Source organism: Colobus angolensis, unplaced genomic scaffold (genome assembly GCF_000951035.1).
Source record: "Colobus angolensis palliatus isolate OR3802 unplaced genomic scaffold, Cang.pa_1.0 Scaffold302, whole genome shotgun sequence".
NCBI lineage: Eukaryota > Metazoa > Chordata > Mammalia > Primates > Cercopithecidae > Colobus > Colobus angolensis.
The window spans coordinates 3,164,913-3,180,899 of record NW_012116289.1 but is presented as its reverse complement, the minus strand read 5'-3'; the positions used below and the strand labels follow the sequence as shown (position 1 = coordinate 3,180,899).

The window sequence follows — 15,987 nt, the reverse complement described above, 5'->3', positions numbered from 1 at the left end:
TTAGCCAGGATGGTCTCGATCTCCTGACCTCGTGATCCGCCCGTCTCGGCCTCCCAAAGTGCTGGGATTACAGGCTTGAGCCACCGCGCCCAGCAATGTTAACTTTAATAAATATGAATTGGAAGTTTTTTCATAAGGAATAATATTTATAACTTAATTATTATAACATGCTAAATGTTTTTGGTGCATAGTCTAGAAACTTGAGCAGTGAAACTAACATTTTGACTTTATCGTCTGGAAATTCTAGAAACTATGCAATCAAGTTAGTTAGAATTAAAGTTTAAAGTGAAAATGATGGTTTAAAATATGTATATTTTTTCTCCTCTCATTGGTTTTCCTAGGAACTCAATAACGAAATAAATATGCAACAGACAGTGATCTATCAAGCTAGCCAGGCTCTTAACTGCTGTGTTGATGAAGAGCATGGAAAAGGATCCCTGGAAGAAGCTGAAGCAGAAAGACTTCTTCTAATTGCAAGTATGTGTGATGTACCTGAAAGAACTCCAACAAATTTCTAACCAGGGAAAACTCATTTTGATATTTAGAAATCTTTAAGTTTAGAGAAAGGGCTTTTCCTAGTCTTCTGTTCCAGTGGATCTATTTTTTGTTCTTGTTTTTATAAGGTTTAAGAACTCTATGTAAAACAGATTGTAGTTTGCATGAAAGGTAAAAGCAACTGAAATGCATTTGAAGAAATGCAGTTGTGCAGATTGAATGAATGAATGGATGAATGAATGAATATATATACACATGTACACATACATTCTCTTTCTCTCTGTCTCCCCCTCCCTTCCGTTATCAATAAATAGCTAAAACAACTGTGAATTTTGCTGTGTGCATATATGTGGTGATGATGGGGCATGTTGGGTTGGACCACACTAGCTGAAAGTTGATTTATGAAATCATAAGGACTTGGTAAATAGATGAGCAATCAAGGTTTTCCCCATCCACCTATCATCTGTTTTATAAAGATGGTGTTACTGATTCCGTCTTTATGTGTTATGTACAGTTTCCACATCAGTACACTTTTTTGAATTTGCTCTCATTAGAAACAGTTACAATTTTAATATTTGTAATATTGCGTGTTTCACATAGCTGAGAAGAGAACACTTTTGATTGACGAATTGAATAAATTGAAGAACGAAGGACCTCAGAGGAAGAATAAGGCTAGTCCTGTATCTCAAAGTGAATTTATGCCATCCAAAGGATCAGTTACTTTGTCAGAAATCCGCTTGCCTCTAAAAGCAGATTTTGTCTGCAGTACGATTCAGAAACCAGGTATGGTGGTGATTTTTCTAGATTGTGTATTAAATTATGAACCTCACCTAGATTGAATTGTACAGGATAGAAACAAGTAAATCATGCATAACAATGCAAAGTTTGTATCTTTGGCCTTTAGGTCCTTTTATCAAGATTTAATAAAAATAAATAAGGGAAAGCTTCAGACATATATGGGAATACCAATCTACACAATAATGGGCATTGCTCTTACTGAAAGTTTGAATATAAAGTTTTATTAAATGTTGGATATGGTTTTTATAGTTCTTTTTAAAATTTTATTTGTGTGGAACATTCTTTTTGAAGGGAAGGAGGGCTAGACACAGGTGAGAAGTACATTTCAGGCATAGGGAAAGTAAATAGAGAGAAAGGTTTGAGCATTTTTGTAGGAATAAGGTAACTTAGGTTCTAATTCTTGCTGTTATCTGATTTTAATGGGATGTGGCCAGAAATTTATTGGTAATTTAGTATGCATCTTGAGGTACGTGGTTATTAATGACAAATAGTGAAGAAATAGTTTATATTTTTATTATAATTTATCTCTGAGTAACTTTTATAGAAATATAGTATTTTAATCTCAGTTTTGAAATAACAAACCATAATTTGCCCTTTTGAGATATATACTATTAGTTAAGAATTAAGGGTCATTAGGTAAAATTCAAATTCAGCAGAAATTGAGGAATGTGGAGTGAAATTATTTCAATTTATATAATAGGGAGAGACCTTGATGATGCTTATTTCAGGATTATACTGCCTACTTAAGTCTTATTTAGCTTTCTGTGTCTGGAAAGTTGATTTTAGTAATTTTAAAAATAAATTATATATAAATCAGTTCAGTATTCCTTTATTTCTTTAGTATTCCAGAATGCTGATTAGCTAAATCTGATTTTGCTTGTGCTTATTGTGTAATGTGATTACTTCTTGCAGATGCAGCAAATTACTATTACTTAATTATACTAAAAGCAGGAGCTGAAAATATGGTAGCCACACCATTAGCAAGTACTTCAAACTCTCTTAACGGTGATGCTCTGACATTCACTACTACATTTACTCTGTAAGTAAATCAGGCTTTTGATGATTCAAACGCATTTTTCTTTTTGTAGAGTTGATATAGTCTAAAGCATTCAGGTAGCGTTTGTAATCTTTGAAATGCATTATGCACATTCTTTTTATATTGACAGATAACCCATCTTTAAATTTGTTGCTTTAACTCATATGTGGCTATCTTTTCTTTTGTTGAGTAGCATCTTTTTTCCATGTGACTGTAGGTATTGCATATTTTGAAATGATAAATATATTAAACCTGGACCATAGATTTTTAACATATGCCTTAAATCTCATAATGTACTTAATATTCAGTCTTAATGAAAATACATTTATATTTAGTGAAACATTTATTTTTAAATAAGAGTCAAAGTGCAGTTTGAAAAATAATTACTATTATTATTGAAGATTGTGAGTTGTAAAATACTGAGGAAAATATTTTGGACTTGCATTATAGGAAAAAAATAGACTTCTTAACAATTTTTACTGTCTTTAAAGACATAGACATAGTAGATACCTTTACTCTCAGAGTCTTGTAACAGTATTTGTAGCATCATTTTTAATGGTGTGATTTAGGTTTTCTCTCAAGGTTTTATTTAATGCTTTATTTTTCCAGGCAAGATGTATCCAATGACTTTGAAATAAATATTGAAGTTTACAGCTTGGTAAGCTGATAAAGCCTTCTAAAATAATGAAGAGTATAGTTTTCTTAACAGTATCAGATTACAAATTAATTATGTTTTGGGTTTGTGTGTAGGTACAAAAGAAAGATCCCTCAGGCCTTGATAAGAAGAAAAAAACGTCCAAGTCCAAGGTGAGAATTAAAGAAACCCAGTAAAAATATTTTCATCAGAAGTAGTAGATGTCATCGTACCAGTTTTAATTTATGTACAACTTTTAATGATTATGAAGTTTTTGGATCAGTTTCACGTTCCAATTTGTAATTACTATGTTAAATAGGTATGAATACTGAAAATAAACTGTGAGTGATCATGATTCTCAGTATGAGTTCCTGATACACTTGGCCTAGATAATTCTATTTTCTCTACATTTACTTGGCAACTTTTATAACTGCTTAAAACTTTTCTCAAGACTTTGCCCTGAGCTCTCTTCTCTCTGTGTTCTCTAAACTAGTACTTAGGAATTATGCCGTCACTTTACAGGCATAAGGTTGCTTTCCAGCCTTCCCAGACTGTGTTCTTTTCTTCTTTTCTTATGTCATCATTTTAAAACTTTTTTCTTTAGCTCTAACAAAAAAGGACTGACAGTATAAGAAAATCTTAATCAGGTACTCAAGTGTAATGTATTCATATTTAAGAATTAATTACTCAAGGACTCAAGTATAATATATTCATATTTAAGAATTAATTCTTTTTTTTTTTTTTTTTGAGATGGAGTCTTGCTCTGTTGCCCAGGCTAGAGTGCAGTGACACGATCTCGGCTCACTGCAACCTCTGTCTCCTGGGTTCAAGCGATTCTCCTGCCTCAGCCTCCCACGTTGCTGGAACTACAGGTGCATGCCACCACACCCAGCTAATTTGTCACATTTTTAGCAGAGAGGGGGTTTCACTATGTTAGCCAGGGTGGTCTCAGTCTCTTGACCTCATGATCTGCCCGCCTCTGCCTCCCAAAATGTTGGGATTACAGGCGTGAGCCACTGCACCCGGCCAAGAATTAATTATTTTCTATGTAGGAATTTCTCAAGGTTGGATAGTTTTACATTCTGAGACATAATGTTTGATAAGAAATATATATAGTAAGCTATCTTTTCTTTTAGGCTATTACTCCAAAGCGACTCCTCACATCTATAACCACAGTAAGTAGAATTTTTGCGAAATTGAGCTCCCTTGAGAAATCTTCATCTTACACATAACAATTTTAAATTGGTTAATCATTTCTGAACCTTGAGCACTGTGGAAAATTTTAACATGTGCTAATGGGAGGAAATCCCTGTAACTTATGTAGGAAAAGTGTTTTCTGAAATGTAGTTCTTGTATTAAAAGAGATGAGTGATTCATATTTAAATCTTGGTATCAAATAAGGGAAGTAACTTATGTTTCTTCTTCACACCTGTTTTTTTTAGAAAAGCAACATTGCTTCTTCAGGTGAGTGTATCTTGAACTATTTGAAACTTTAGAATAAGGTAAGGAATTAAGCACTTGCATATTTACATACGTATAGGCCATGTTGATTTATGAATGTTTACCTTGATCTCCTTTGGAATAATATTTTCTATGTGGGTTTCTTAGTTACAAGATTACTGGCCAGAGTAGCATGCAGTTTGGTTGCACCTTTGTTAGGTACCACCATAGAGGCACCAGTCATCGTGTTATTCAGCTCTAGCAGCAGGTAGCATTACTCTTTACCTCAGCTCCTATTGTTGTAGAGATTTGTTTTGTGCTATTCATACTGCAGATTTTACTTCTTTGGGCTTTACTGATCATAACTGGCATTGTATCATGTCAGAAATGCATCTTTCTAGTTCACTGGGAACTAGAATGCCACCAAGCCAGGAAAGGCCTTCTTTAGAATGACTTTAGGCCTACCTTTTTCCAAAAGGAATTAGGATGAAGCTGGTTTCACTCGCTTCCTTTAGGCTATTGGTCTTTCTTCTCTGTGGCACAAGAGAGTTACTAAGAGACCTGTGCAGAGATAGTTTCTGCTGCTGATTTTGTCACCCTGCATTGTAACTAGCACTGAAGTCTTTTCCAAGGTTTTTGTCGGGAAGTTACTTTTTATGCATACATTTTTAGGTCTATGTCTTTAAAAACACACCCATCCCAATTATTAAGGAGTGCTTGTACCTCCCTTAAATTAATAGTTTTCGTTCATTAGGAAATAAGTTGATTTTTTCCCCCATATTTAAAGATGAAGGAAAATGACGCAGTTTTTTTTTTTTTTCTCTGTGGCAGCTTAATTTTCTTCTACCAGGGTGGGGTGAGGAATTGTTACTTATACTTAACAAAAGTCATTCTGAAGTAAACTTAATTTCCTCGTTCTTCACAGTCATGGCCAGTCCAGGAGGTCTCAATGCTGTGCGAACCAGCAACTTCGCGCTTGTCGGATCTTACACATTATCATTGTCTTCAGTGGGAAATACTAAGTTTGTTCTGGACAAGGTAATCCAACTTTATTTGTAAGGGTGTGGTATTTTTTTTTTAATCTTAGAAAAATTAGGTCAATGGAAGTGCCACAATGCTTTTAGGTATTTGAAATCTTTGACTGAAAATGTATGTTCTTAGAATTGTACATTTTTGCTAGGTATGAGTGTACCTAAATGTTTTTTTTTCTTTTGGTATTGGAAGTCTGTCTCCATTTTAATAGTTAGAACTTCAGTGAATGCTTGTTTATTCTAAGTGTCACTTCTGACTAAGAAGTATTACTTCCTGCATTTAGATGTTAAGTTTATAATTTTAAAACATAATATCTTGCCTATTTCCATTTCTGTGGGTTTTTTTTTTTTTTGAGACAAAGTCTCACTCTGTCACCCAGGTTGGAGTGCAGTGGCCTGATCATTGCTGACTGCAGCCTCAGCCTCATGGGCTCCCACCTTAGCCTTCCAAGTAGCTGGGACTACAGGCGCGTGATACCATGCCCGGCTAATTTTTTTGTATTTTTTTGTAGGGATGTGGTTTCATCATGTTGGCTAGGCTGGTCTCGAACTCCTGGGCTCTGGCCATCTGTCTGCCTTGGCCTCCCAAAGTTCTGGGATTATAGGTGTGAGCCACATTGCCCGGCCAGCCTATTTGAACCTATATTTAGAAATGAGCAATATTTTATGAATTTAGTTTTGACAAGATAGTGAAAGGTAGATTAACCTCTTAGAAAAGTACTTATGAATCTAAGAGATTTCCTTCTCATACTTCCCTTTCATATTAGAAGCTTCAAAAATCAGATCTGTGTTAATATCACTATTGAGTCCTTTTTCATCAGGACTATTTTAAGGAGTGAGACTAGCTAGAGGCAAATTTTATTTCTTAGGTTGACTTCTATATGATACAGTGATAATTTATATTATCAAATGAGATTTCTGTAGTGAGAATATAGGGTTGAAGAAATATAAAAACTAGGAGCCCCGATTTCTAGTATTTACCCTTAGTGATTTACTCTTCTACATTGAGCAAAGTCACCTCATTTCTCTAGGGTCTTGTTTTCCAGTACAGAATATTAAGTTAGCCTGAAACAATCTAAAATGCTATGAAATGCTTTCTTTTAGTTGATGGACAAAAAGCAGACTGTATTTGAAGTTTTGATTACTATTAATGCATAAATGTATTTTAACAAGTTAATTTTAAAATTTTTTGTAACTTTTTATTTAGTAATTCAGCTACTTTAACCAGTTGAGTGATCCTGGGTCTTTTTCTCTCTGTCTTTTATTTTGTTTGTTTTAGATAAATTATGATGTAAGAGAGCGAGAGCTACTGGGCTATTTGTTCCAGGAAAAGGTTGCCATTATTTTCTTTGCTTGAAACTAATGAGCTTAAAAATCAATCCTTAATTTTTGATCTACATATATTTGTTTTACTAACTATCTTTTTGTTTACTCTAATTAAGGCCATTATGTACATTGTTCTATCATGAGACTCCTATAGATGGGCGTCTTTTTCTCCACTCTCATAATACTTTAAAGCCTTCTTTGAAAGTTTTCTATTTTTTCAATGCATGTTTGGTGTTTTGGTCTTTTTCCATATTCTTCTCTCTTATAGTTCATTAAAATCCTGTATTCACTTCAATATTGATTTTTCTAGGTATAGTTAGAATACCAAATTATTAACTATATGTAAAACTAAAGATTATTCAATATTTTTGACCTCCTGTATACTGGAAGAGCTATTGGTGATGTTTTAAATAAAAGCAGAATTTTTTTTTTTTTTTGAGACAGTTTTGCTCTGTCACCCAGGCTGGAGTGCATTGGCTTGATCTCGGCTCACTGCAACCTTCGCCTCCTGGGTTCAAGTGATTCTCCTGCCTCAGCCTTCCAGGTAGCTGGGATTACAGGTGCCCGCCACCACACCTGGCTAATTTTTGCATTTTTAGTAGAGGCAGCGTTTCACCATATTGGCCAGGCTGGTCTTGAACTCCTGACCTCAAATGATCAGCCCGCCTTGGCCCCCCAAAGTGCTGAGATTACGGACGTGAACACTGTGCCTGGCCAAAAGTGGAAAAATTGTATGGTCTTAATTGGCTAATAGATATTTTGCTATATAGATGACCCTTTGCTTGTTAATTTTGAAATTATAATACATTTAAGACTAAAATTATACTGAATATAATAATATATTTTGAAAAACTTTTTAAAGTTTTTTTTTGTTTGTTTTGTGACAGAGTCTCACTCGGTCACCCAAGCCGGAGTGCAGTGGTGCGATCTCAGCTCACTACAGCCTCCGTCTCCCGGGTTTAAGCAATACTCATGCCTCAGCCTCCTGAGTAGCTGGGATTACAGGCGTGCACCACCATGCCCAGATAATTTTTGTATTTTTAGTAGAGACGGGGTTTCGCCATGTTACTCACGCTAGTCTCGAACTCCCAGCCTCAGGCAATCTGCCTGCCTAGTCTCGCAAAGTGCTGGGATTACAGGATTGAGCCACTGCACCCAGCTAAAAATGTTTAATATTCTTGTAAAGGTCAGTTGCAAACATTGTCTGGGTTAAAGAGATACTAGTTAACAAAATGCTGGATGGTATTTTTTATTTTAAATTCTTAAAATAGGATTTGCAAATTAGATAACCATAAGAATTGGGATTTTATGAACTGTATTTTTTTACTCAGTATTGTCACATAGCCAGTTTCTACATATGTAAAAGTTTTCATTAATCTGTAAAATGAAAGAGATTTCAATGACATATCTTAAATATAGACTGTTCTTTTAAAAACTTTTTTGGCTGCCATTTTAAATCAAAATGTCACATTTACAAATTAAAATTATATTCCCATTCACTTAACTTCTTTGAATTTATAACTTAAATAGCCAACCACATGATCGAATACAAAATCAAACCACTCAATTTAATTTGTTGTGTTTTTTACTCTTAAGACTCTTTCTCAGTCAGATACAGTACGATTTAGAAGTAAAATCTGAAACAAATTTTGTGCTTTTCTGAGTGAGGAGGGGAAGCAAATATTTGTTCCAATTGCCTAGATTTGATGTAGAAGAATATTTAAAATAGTTAAGTTTAAATGGTCTTGAAGTTGGTGGGAAAAATGTAAGACCTTCTAGACTCTGAAAGAGTATACATGTCTTTCCTGTCTTATCAGATACTGTCAGTACATGGCAGTCTTGGTTTATTTTACTGGTGCCTTGACCAGTAATACAACAATCACAGGGGTTATCTGTGAAGTCCTTTCAGAGTGGAATTTCTGTTGAGGTTAATCCAGATGGTTTGCTCTACAGATTTAGGACACCACTGTCAGTGGATTTCCATCTTATTTGAGGCTATTCAGATCTGATTTAAAGCCTGGCATCCTGGAATTTAAATTACAAATCTCAGTGAGTCATACTTTCAAACCCTTTCTTTGAATAGGGAATCCAAAACAGTCATAGTTTTATTATCCTATTATAGATAAAGGGAGAAGGATGTCCCACAGTTCCTCTTCTGACTTAAAGGAACCTCATAGATATTTATACCTTTTAGGAAATAGAAATGTCAATTTGAATATTATTAGAGCAAACAATTTTGAAGTAAAACAACCAATTAGGATTATAGAATTTTGGGATTAAAGAAAATGGTTAGGCATTCTAGTATGTCCTAAACTATCCAGTTTATGCCTGTTGGCCTTGTGTAATTATTAATGGTGCCCCTTTCACCCTCAAAAATATCCCAGCATATAACACATTACAGTCTCCCTGGTTGTAGGTTATGTTTTACAGCTCTTAACATAATCTTTGAAGTATGGATGTCTTAAAAGACTCCTTTGTTAAACACAAAACAGAATAGGATCATACATTTTCACACAAGTCTCCCTCCACACTCAACTAGGGGGAGGGGTAGTTGATGGTTTTGTGAATATTTTCAATTTACTTCTTTATCAGGACAAGCTTCTAACCAAAAATATTGTCTACTTTTCCTCAGCTGTAGAGTAAGAGGGCACATTTTCTTCTCATCGTTCTGATTTTTGTTATCAGTAGCATGCTCTGTGCTAAACAATGGAATTCCGTTAAATAACATTGAGAGGAAAGAGCCTAAGGAACTTAAAACTCACTGTAAGGAAAAGCGAAAAGGGAATTTTTACAAAATAGGATTGTGAAGCATATGATGTTTTGGTTCTACATTGTGGATCGGTTTCAAATTTGGGCAGTTGGAGATTCGTCTCATGAAACTTGTCTATTAAAATGTATACTTTTTGTCTTAGAATTTCCCCCTTTAAGTTATCTTTGCTATGTTAGAGGATCAAATCGTTGGAAACTAATTATAGTAAAAACTCAAATTTAGACTTAACTAAGGTTAATCCAGTTGGGATGGCATTCTTTTTCCCTGGGTAATAGTAATGACAGCCACTTCAATCTTCCTATCTTGACTGAGAAGTCAACATTACTTTAGATATCTATCAATCAATCAATCAATCATATGTATATGTATGTTACCATTTTATTCTTGATTTCAGGGACAAATCATTGATGGAACCAATCCAGGCCTTGTATAACCAAAAGACTAGCAGTTGGTGTTTATCTTTTCCCTTCAAGACTTGGGTGTTAGCAGCTTTATAGATAAGGGCAGTTCTGATCATAAACCCATTTACATTTACACAAAACAGGAGTTAGCCTACCCCTTCTCCCTTAAATTCTGGTTCTCACTTTATTTCCTTGCTAATAATTGTCCCTTGTGACTTTTCTTTTCTTTTTTCCCCCAGAATAGGGCACTTTATCTGAGTTAAAAACTTGTTCAGGTTGGGCACTGTGGTTCACACCTACAATCCCAACACTTCGGGAGGCCACAGTGGGAGGATCGCTTAAAGCCAGAAGTTCAATATCAGTCTGAGCAACTTAGATGATGAAAAAAGTTGTTTTTCATCAAAGAATGAAAAAATATTAGCTAGGGGTGGCGGTAAGCACCTGTAGCCCTAGCTATTCAGAAGGCTGAGATGGGGGAATTGCTTGAGCCCAGAAGTTCAGAAGTTCAAGACTGCATTGACCTATGATCATGCCACTGCACTTCAGCCTGAGTGACAGAGTGAGACCTTGTTTTGGAAAACAATAACAAAAAACAAACTTGTTCAGGCAGATATCCTTTGTCTTCATTGATTTTCTTAATGGTTTCTGGGAATTCATCTCCCATCTCATTTGGTAGAAGCTGCTTCTCCTGTTGCACCTTGACATTTCTAAAGCCTCTTTCTAAAATTATCAAAGCATCCTTTGCTGGCATTAAATTTTCCAGTTGAAGATCCTTCACCTTCCTTTAATCCTATATTAGAGTCTATAGGTATGCCTTTCTTATAGCAATCCTGCACTCACATAAAAACTGTATTTTCAATATAAGGTCAAAAGGTATTTCACAAAAAGTGCATCATTATATTTGTTTACATTTCTCTTGACTGAATGGCACCATGTATACAGTCTGTGTAAGTTATAGAAAACGTTTGCCAACTCCTACTCTACCATGTTGTTATTTGTTTTCTATTTATTTCATCTGTTCTTTGCCGCTTTGTTTTTCCTTTCCTGCCTTCTTCTGGATTAATTGAGTATTTTGGTAATCCTTTTTAATCTCCTCATTTGGATTTTTTAGCTATAATTACCTGGGTTTTTTTTTTTGTTTTTTTGTTTTTTTTTTGTTAAGTCGTTGCTAGGAAATAATGTATGCATCCTTACCTTATTAAAGTCTGCTTTGAAATACTGTTACACCACTTCACGTACCTTACAATATGAACCTCACAACAATATAGTTCATTTTCCCATCCCAATATATTTTACTTCTTTGTTATAAACCACACAATGCACTGTTGTTACTTTTTCTTTAATCAGTTTTTTTCTTTTTTAAGAGGTGGGGTCTTCCTATGTTTTCCAGGCTGGCCGTGAAGTCCTGGGCTCAAGCCATCCACCTGCCTTGCCTCCCAAAGTGCTGGGGTTACAGGTGTGAGCCACTGTGCCCAGCCTCTTGAATCAATTTTTAAAAGAAATTTTAAGATATAATTTTATAAATTGGCCCTTATATTTACCATTTCTGGTGTTCTTCCTTCTTGTACTTTCAGAATTCCATCTGAGATTGTTGTCCTGTCAAGAAGAAAGAACTGTCTTTATTATTTTTTGTAATATAGGTCTGCTGGAAATGAAATCTCTAGGTTTTGTTTGTCCAGAAATGTTTTTATATTGCCTTAATTTCTGAAGGATATTGTCACTGGGACTGCTAAGTTGACAGGTTTTTATCTTTTCACTTCTTTAAAGATGTTAATTTATTGTTTATGGCTTTAATTGTTTCTAATAAGAAGTCAGCCAGCCATCATTCCTTTCTGCTTTTTTATTTTGCGTTTTTAATGGTTTGATTTTAATGTGCCTACGTGTAGTTTTCTTTGTATTTATCCTGTTTGGTTTCACTGAGCTTTATGATCTGCAGTTAGTTGTTTTATAAGTCTTAGCAAATACTCAGCCATTGTCTCTTAAAGATATTTCTTCTGCCTTGCTCTCTCCTTTCTGAAACTCCAGTTAATGTAGACTATTGACTATTTTTCTACAGGTCTGTGACATTCTTTTTGGTTTTCATTTAATTCTTTTGTCTTTGTACTTCATTTTTGATGGTTTCTATTTATCAGTTCTTCAAGTTCACCTGTTTTTTTCCTGATGTGATCTAGTCTGTGAAGCCTAGCCAATGAATTTTTAAATTCAGACTTTTTTTTAGTTCTGAAATTTTCATTTGGATCTTTTTTTTACGGTTTCAATTTCTCTGCTGAAGTTCTCCATTTTCTCACTAATTTTTTCTCCATCTTTTCCTCTAAATATTTTAATGTTGTATAAACGTTTTTGTTTTCTAATTCTAACATTTAGATAATCTGTGGATCTGCTATTGACAGGATTTTTTTCCCTTGATAAGTTCCATGTTTTCCTACTTTTTCACATGTCTTGTAATTTTTTAATTGTAGGCCAGATATTATATTATAAAAGAACAGTAGAGACTGAAATAGGTAATACCTTGCTCTTTTGTCTTTCAGACAGTGTATGGATTAGGGACTGCTCTCTTATGTAATCAGAAACTGAGCTGAAGTTAGGCTATGAATAGATTTGGTTCAAGTTTTGTTTTAAATGCTTTGAGAATGGTTTCAGGCCCCACCTTTGAGCAGAACTTTGAGATCTAAGTACCACATGTCTACAAGATTTCTCTCTGCTTTTTAGACATATCTTCAACCATCACTTCTCAGCAAAATTCCTGTTGGGGAGAATTGGCGGGTAGGGAGAGCTAGCTCTGCTTCTGCTTCTTGAGCTGCCTGTCTACCCCAGCCCATGCTCAACCACTGAAGGCTCAACTGGTTTCTCTTTTTCCCTGCAAAATTTGTTGCTTATGGCAGGTTGCTCCTCTGCTAAGTTGCTAAGAATATTTTCTTACATGTTTAGGTTCCTTTTCTTTAAACATACTTCTTTTTGGCCAGGCATGGTGGCTTATACCTGTAATCCCAGTACTTTGAGAGGCCGAGGCGGCTGGATCACTTGAGGTCAGGAGTTCAAGACCTGCCTGGTCAACATGATGAAACCCCATCTCTATTAAAAATACAAAAATTAGCCAGGTGTAGTCGTGCGTACCTGTAACCCCAGGATTACAAGAGAGGCTGAGGCATGAGAATCACTTGAACCTGGGAGGCTGAGGCGCGAGAATCGCTTGAACCTGGGAGGCGGAGGTTGCAGTGAACCAAGATCATGCCACTGCCTAGTCAAGATAAGGGACATTTCCATCACTCCCATCTAGTCAATCCCAACCTCTACAGGCAACCATTCTTCTCATCTCTGTTTTCATCATAGATTTGTTTTGCTTGTTCTTGAACTTCATTTATTGTTTTTAATTTTTTTTTTTATCTTTTAATAAAGAAAATAGAGATGGGGAGTCTCGCTATGTTGCCCAGGCTCGTCTTGAACTCCTGAGCTCAAGCAATCCTCCTGCCTCAGCCTCCCAAAGTGCAGGGATTACACATGTGAGCCACCATACTTGGGCTTGAACTTCATTGAAATGGAATCAAAGAATGTACTCTTTTGAATCTAATTTCTTTTGCTCAACATGTTTTTAAGATTTATTCATGCTGCTGTTTATGTTAGTAGTTCATTGTTTTCAAAAAATAATGTATTGAAATGAAATTCATGTGACCAAAGTAACAATTTTAAGGTAAATAATTCAGTGGCATTTAGTACATTCACAGTGTTGTGCAAAATACCTCTGTCTAATTTGAAATATTTTTATGTCTCTAAAAGTAAAAAGTCTTACTCATTAAGCAGTCTTTGCCCATCTTCCCTCCCCCCGAACCCCTGACAACCATCAATCTGCATTTGGTTTCTATGGATATATCTATTCTGTATATTTCATATAAATGGAATCATCATACAATAGGTAACTTTTTATGTCTGGCTTATTTCCCTTAGAATAATGTTTCAGAAGTATATCCATGATGTAGCTTGTATTAGAACTTCATTTCTTTTTATGGCTGAATAATATTGTATTATATGTATATACAGCATTTCATTTATCTGTTCATTCATTGACAGATATTTGGGCTGTTTCCGCATTTTGGCTATTGTGAATAGAGCTGCTTTGAACATGTGTGTGCGTGATTTGTTTTCAGTTCTTTTGTACATATACATAGGAACAGAATTGTGGGATCATATGATAATTATTTTTAGGAACCACCAAACTCTTTTTCAAAGCATCTACACTATTTGATATTTCTACCAGTAATGTGGGTTCCCATTTTCCTACATCTTTGCCATTGTCTATTTTCTGTTTGTTTTATTTTTAAATTATAACCATCCTAGTGGGTGTGAAGTGGTTCCTCATTGTAGGTTTGATTTGAATTTCTCTAATGACTGTTGATGTTAGATGTCTTTTCATGTGCTTATTGGAAGATAAAATGTGTATCTTTGAAGAAATGTCCATTGAAGTCCTTTGCCAAATTTTTAGTTTGATTTGTTTGAGTTGTTTTAGTTGGGTTGTCTTTTTGTTACTGAGTTGTAAGAGTTTTCTTTGTATATTCTGGATATTATCAGATACATAATTTGCAAATATTTCAAACCATTCCATAGACTGTCTTTTCACTTTCTTGATAAAGTGCTTTGATGTGCAAAGGTTTATAATTTTTTTTATCGTGGTAAATAATCCATAATATTTATCTTTTGAAGAAATTTTTAGGTATACAATGAAGTATTGTAAACTGTAAACATTAGGTTATATAGCAGATCTATAGAATTTTCATTTTGCATGACTGAAATTCTATACTCATGGAACTGCAGCTCCTCATATTCTCCTCCCCAGTCCCTGGCAGCCACCTCTCTAGTTTCTGCTTCTATGAGATTGTCTACTTTACAGATTTCATATGTTACTTTTCTTTTCTTTTTTCCCCCAGAATAGGGCACTTTATCTGAGTTAAAAACTTGTTCAGGTTGGGCACTGTGGTTCACACCTACAATCCCAACACTTCGGGAGGCCACAGTGGGAGGATCGCTTAAAGCCAGAAGTTCAATATCAGTCTGAGCAACTTAGATGATGAAAAAAGTTGTTTTTCATCAAAGAATGAAAAAATATTAGCTAGGGGTGGCGGTAAGCACCTGTAGCCCTAGCTATTCAGAAGGCTGAGATGGGGGAATTGCTTGAGCCCAGAAGTTCAGAAGTTCAAGACTGCATTGACCTATGATCATGCCACTGCACTTCAGCCTGAGTGACAGAGTGAGACCTTGTTTTGGAAAACAATAACAAAAAACAAACTTGTTCAGGCAGATATCCTTTGTCTTCATTGATTTTCTTAATGGTTTCTGGGAATTCATCTCCCATCTCATTTGGTAGAAGCTGCTTCTCCTGTTGCACCTTGACATTTCTAAAGCCTCTTTCTAAAATTATCAAAGCATCCTTTGCTGGCATTAAATTTTCCAGTTGAAGATCCTTCACCTTCCTTTAATCCTATATTAGAGTCTATAGGTATGCCTTTCTTATAGCAATCCTGCACTCACATAAAAACTGTATTTTCAATATAAGGTCAAAAGGTATTTCACAAAAAGTGCATCATTATATTTGTTTACATTTCTCTTGACTGAATGGCACCATGTATACAGTCTGTGTAAGTTATAGAAAACGTTTGCCAACTCCTACTCTACCATGTTGTTATTTGTTTTCTATTTATTTCATCTGTTCTTTGCCGCTTTGTTTTTCCTTTCCTGCCTTCTTCTGGATTAATTGAGTATTTTGGTAATCCTTTTTAATCTCCTCATTTGGATTTTTTAGCTATAATTACCTGGGTTTTTTTTTTTGTTTTTTTGTTTTTTTTTTGTTAAGTCGTTGCTAGGAAATAATGTATGCATCCTTACCTTATTAAAGTCTGCTTTGAAATACTGTTACACCACTTCACGTACCTTACAATATGAACCTCACAACAATATAGTTCATTTTCCCATCCCAATATATTTTACTTCTTTGTTATAAACCACACAATGCACTGTTGTTACTTTTTCTTTAATCAGTTTTTTTCTTTTTTAAGAGGTGGGGTCTT

At 34.9% G+C, this 15,987-nt stretch overlaps 1 protein-coding gene across 2 annotated transcripts in view; it reads left to right on the top strand.

Annotated features, from left to right (window-relative positions):
- The window catches only part of ANLN (anillin, actin binding protein), a 70,000-nt gene that overhangs the window by 37,181 nt on the left and 16,832 nt on the right, over window positions 1-15,987 (top strand). For both annotated transcript variants that reach the window (XM_011950162.1, XM_011950161.1), the window contains 8 exons: window positions 342-477; window positions 1,096-1,278; window positions 2,206-2,332; window positions 2,939-2,987; window positions 3,080-3,136; window positions 4,100-4,138; window positions 4,406-4,427; window positions 5,329-5,441. In XM_011950162.1, coding sequence (XP_011805552.1) covers window positions 342-477; window positions 1,096-1,278; window positions 2,206-2,332; window positions 2,939-2,987; window positions 3,080-3,136; window positions 4,100-4,138; window positions 4,406-4,427; window positions 5,329-5,441 — 726 coding nt within the window. The remainder of the gene's footprint in view (window positions 1-341; window positions 478-1,095; window positions 1,279-2,205; window positions 2,333-2,938; window positions 2,988-3,079; window positions 3,137-4,099; window positions 4,139-4,405; window positions 4,428-5,328; window positions 5,442-15,987) is intronic.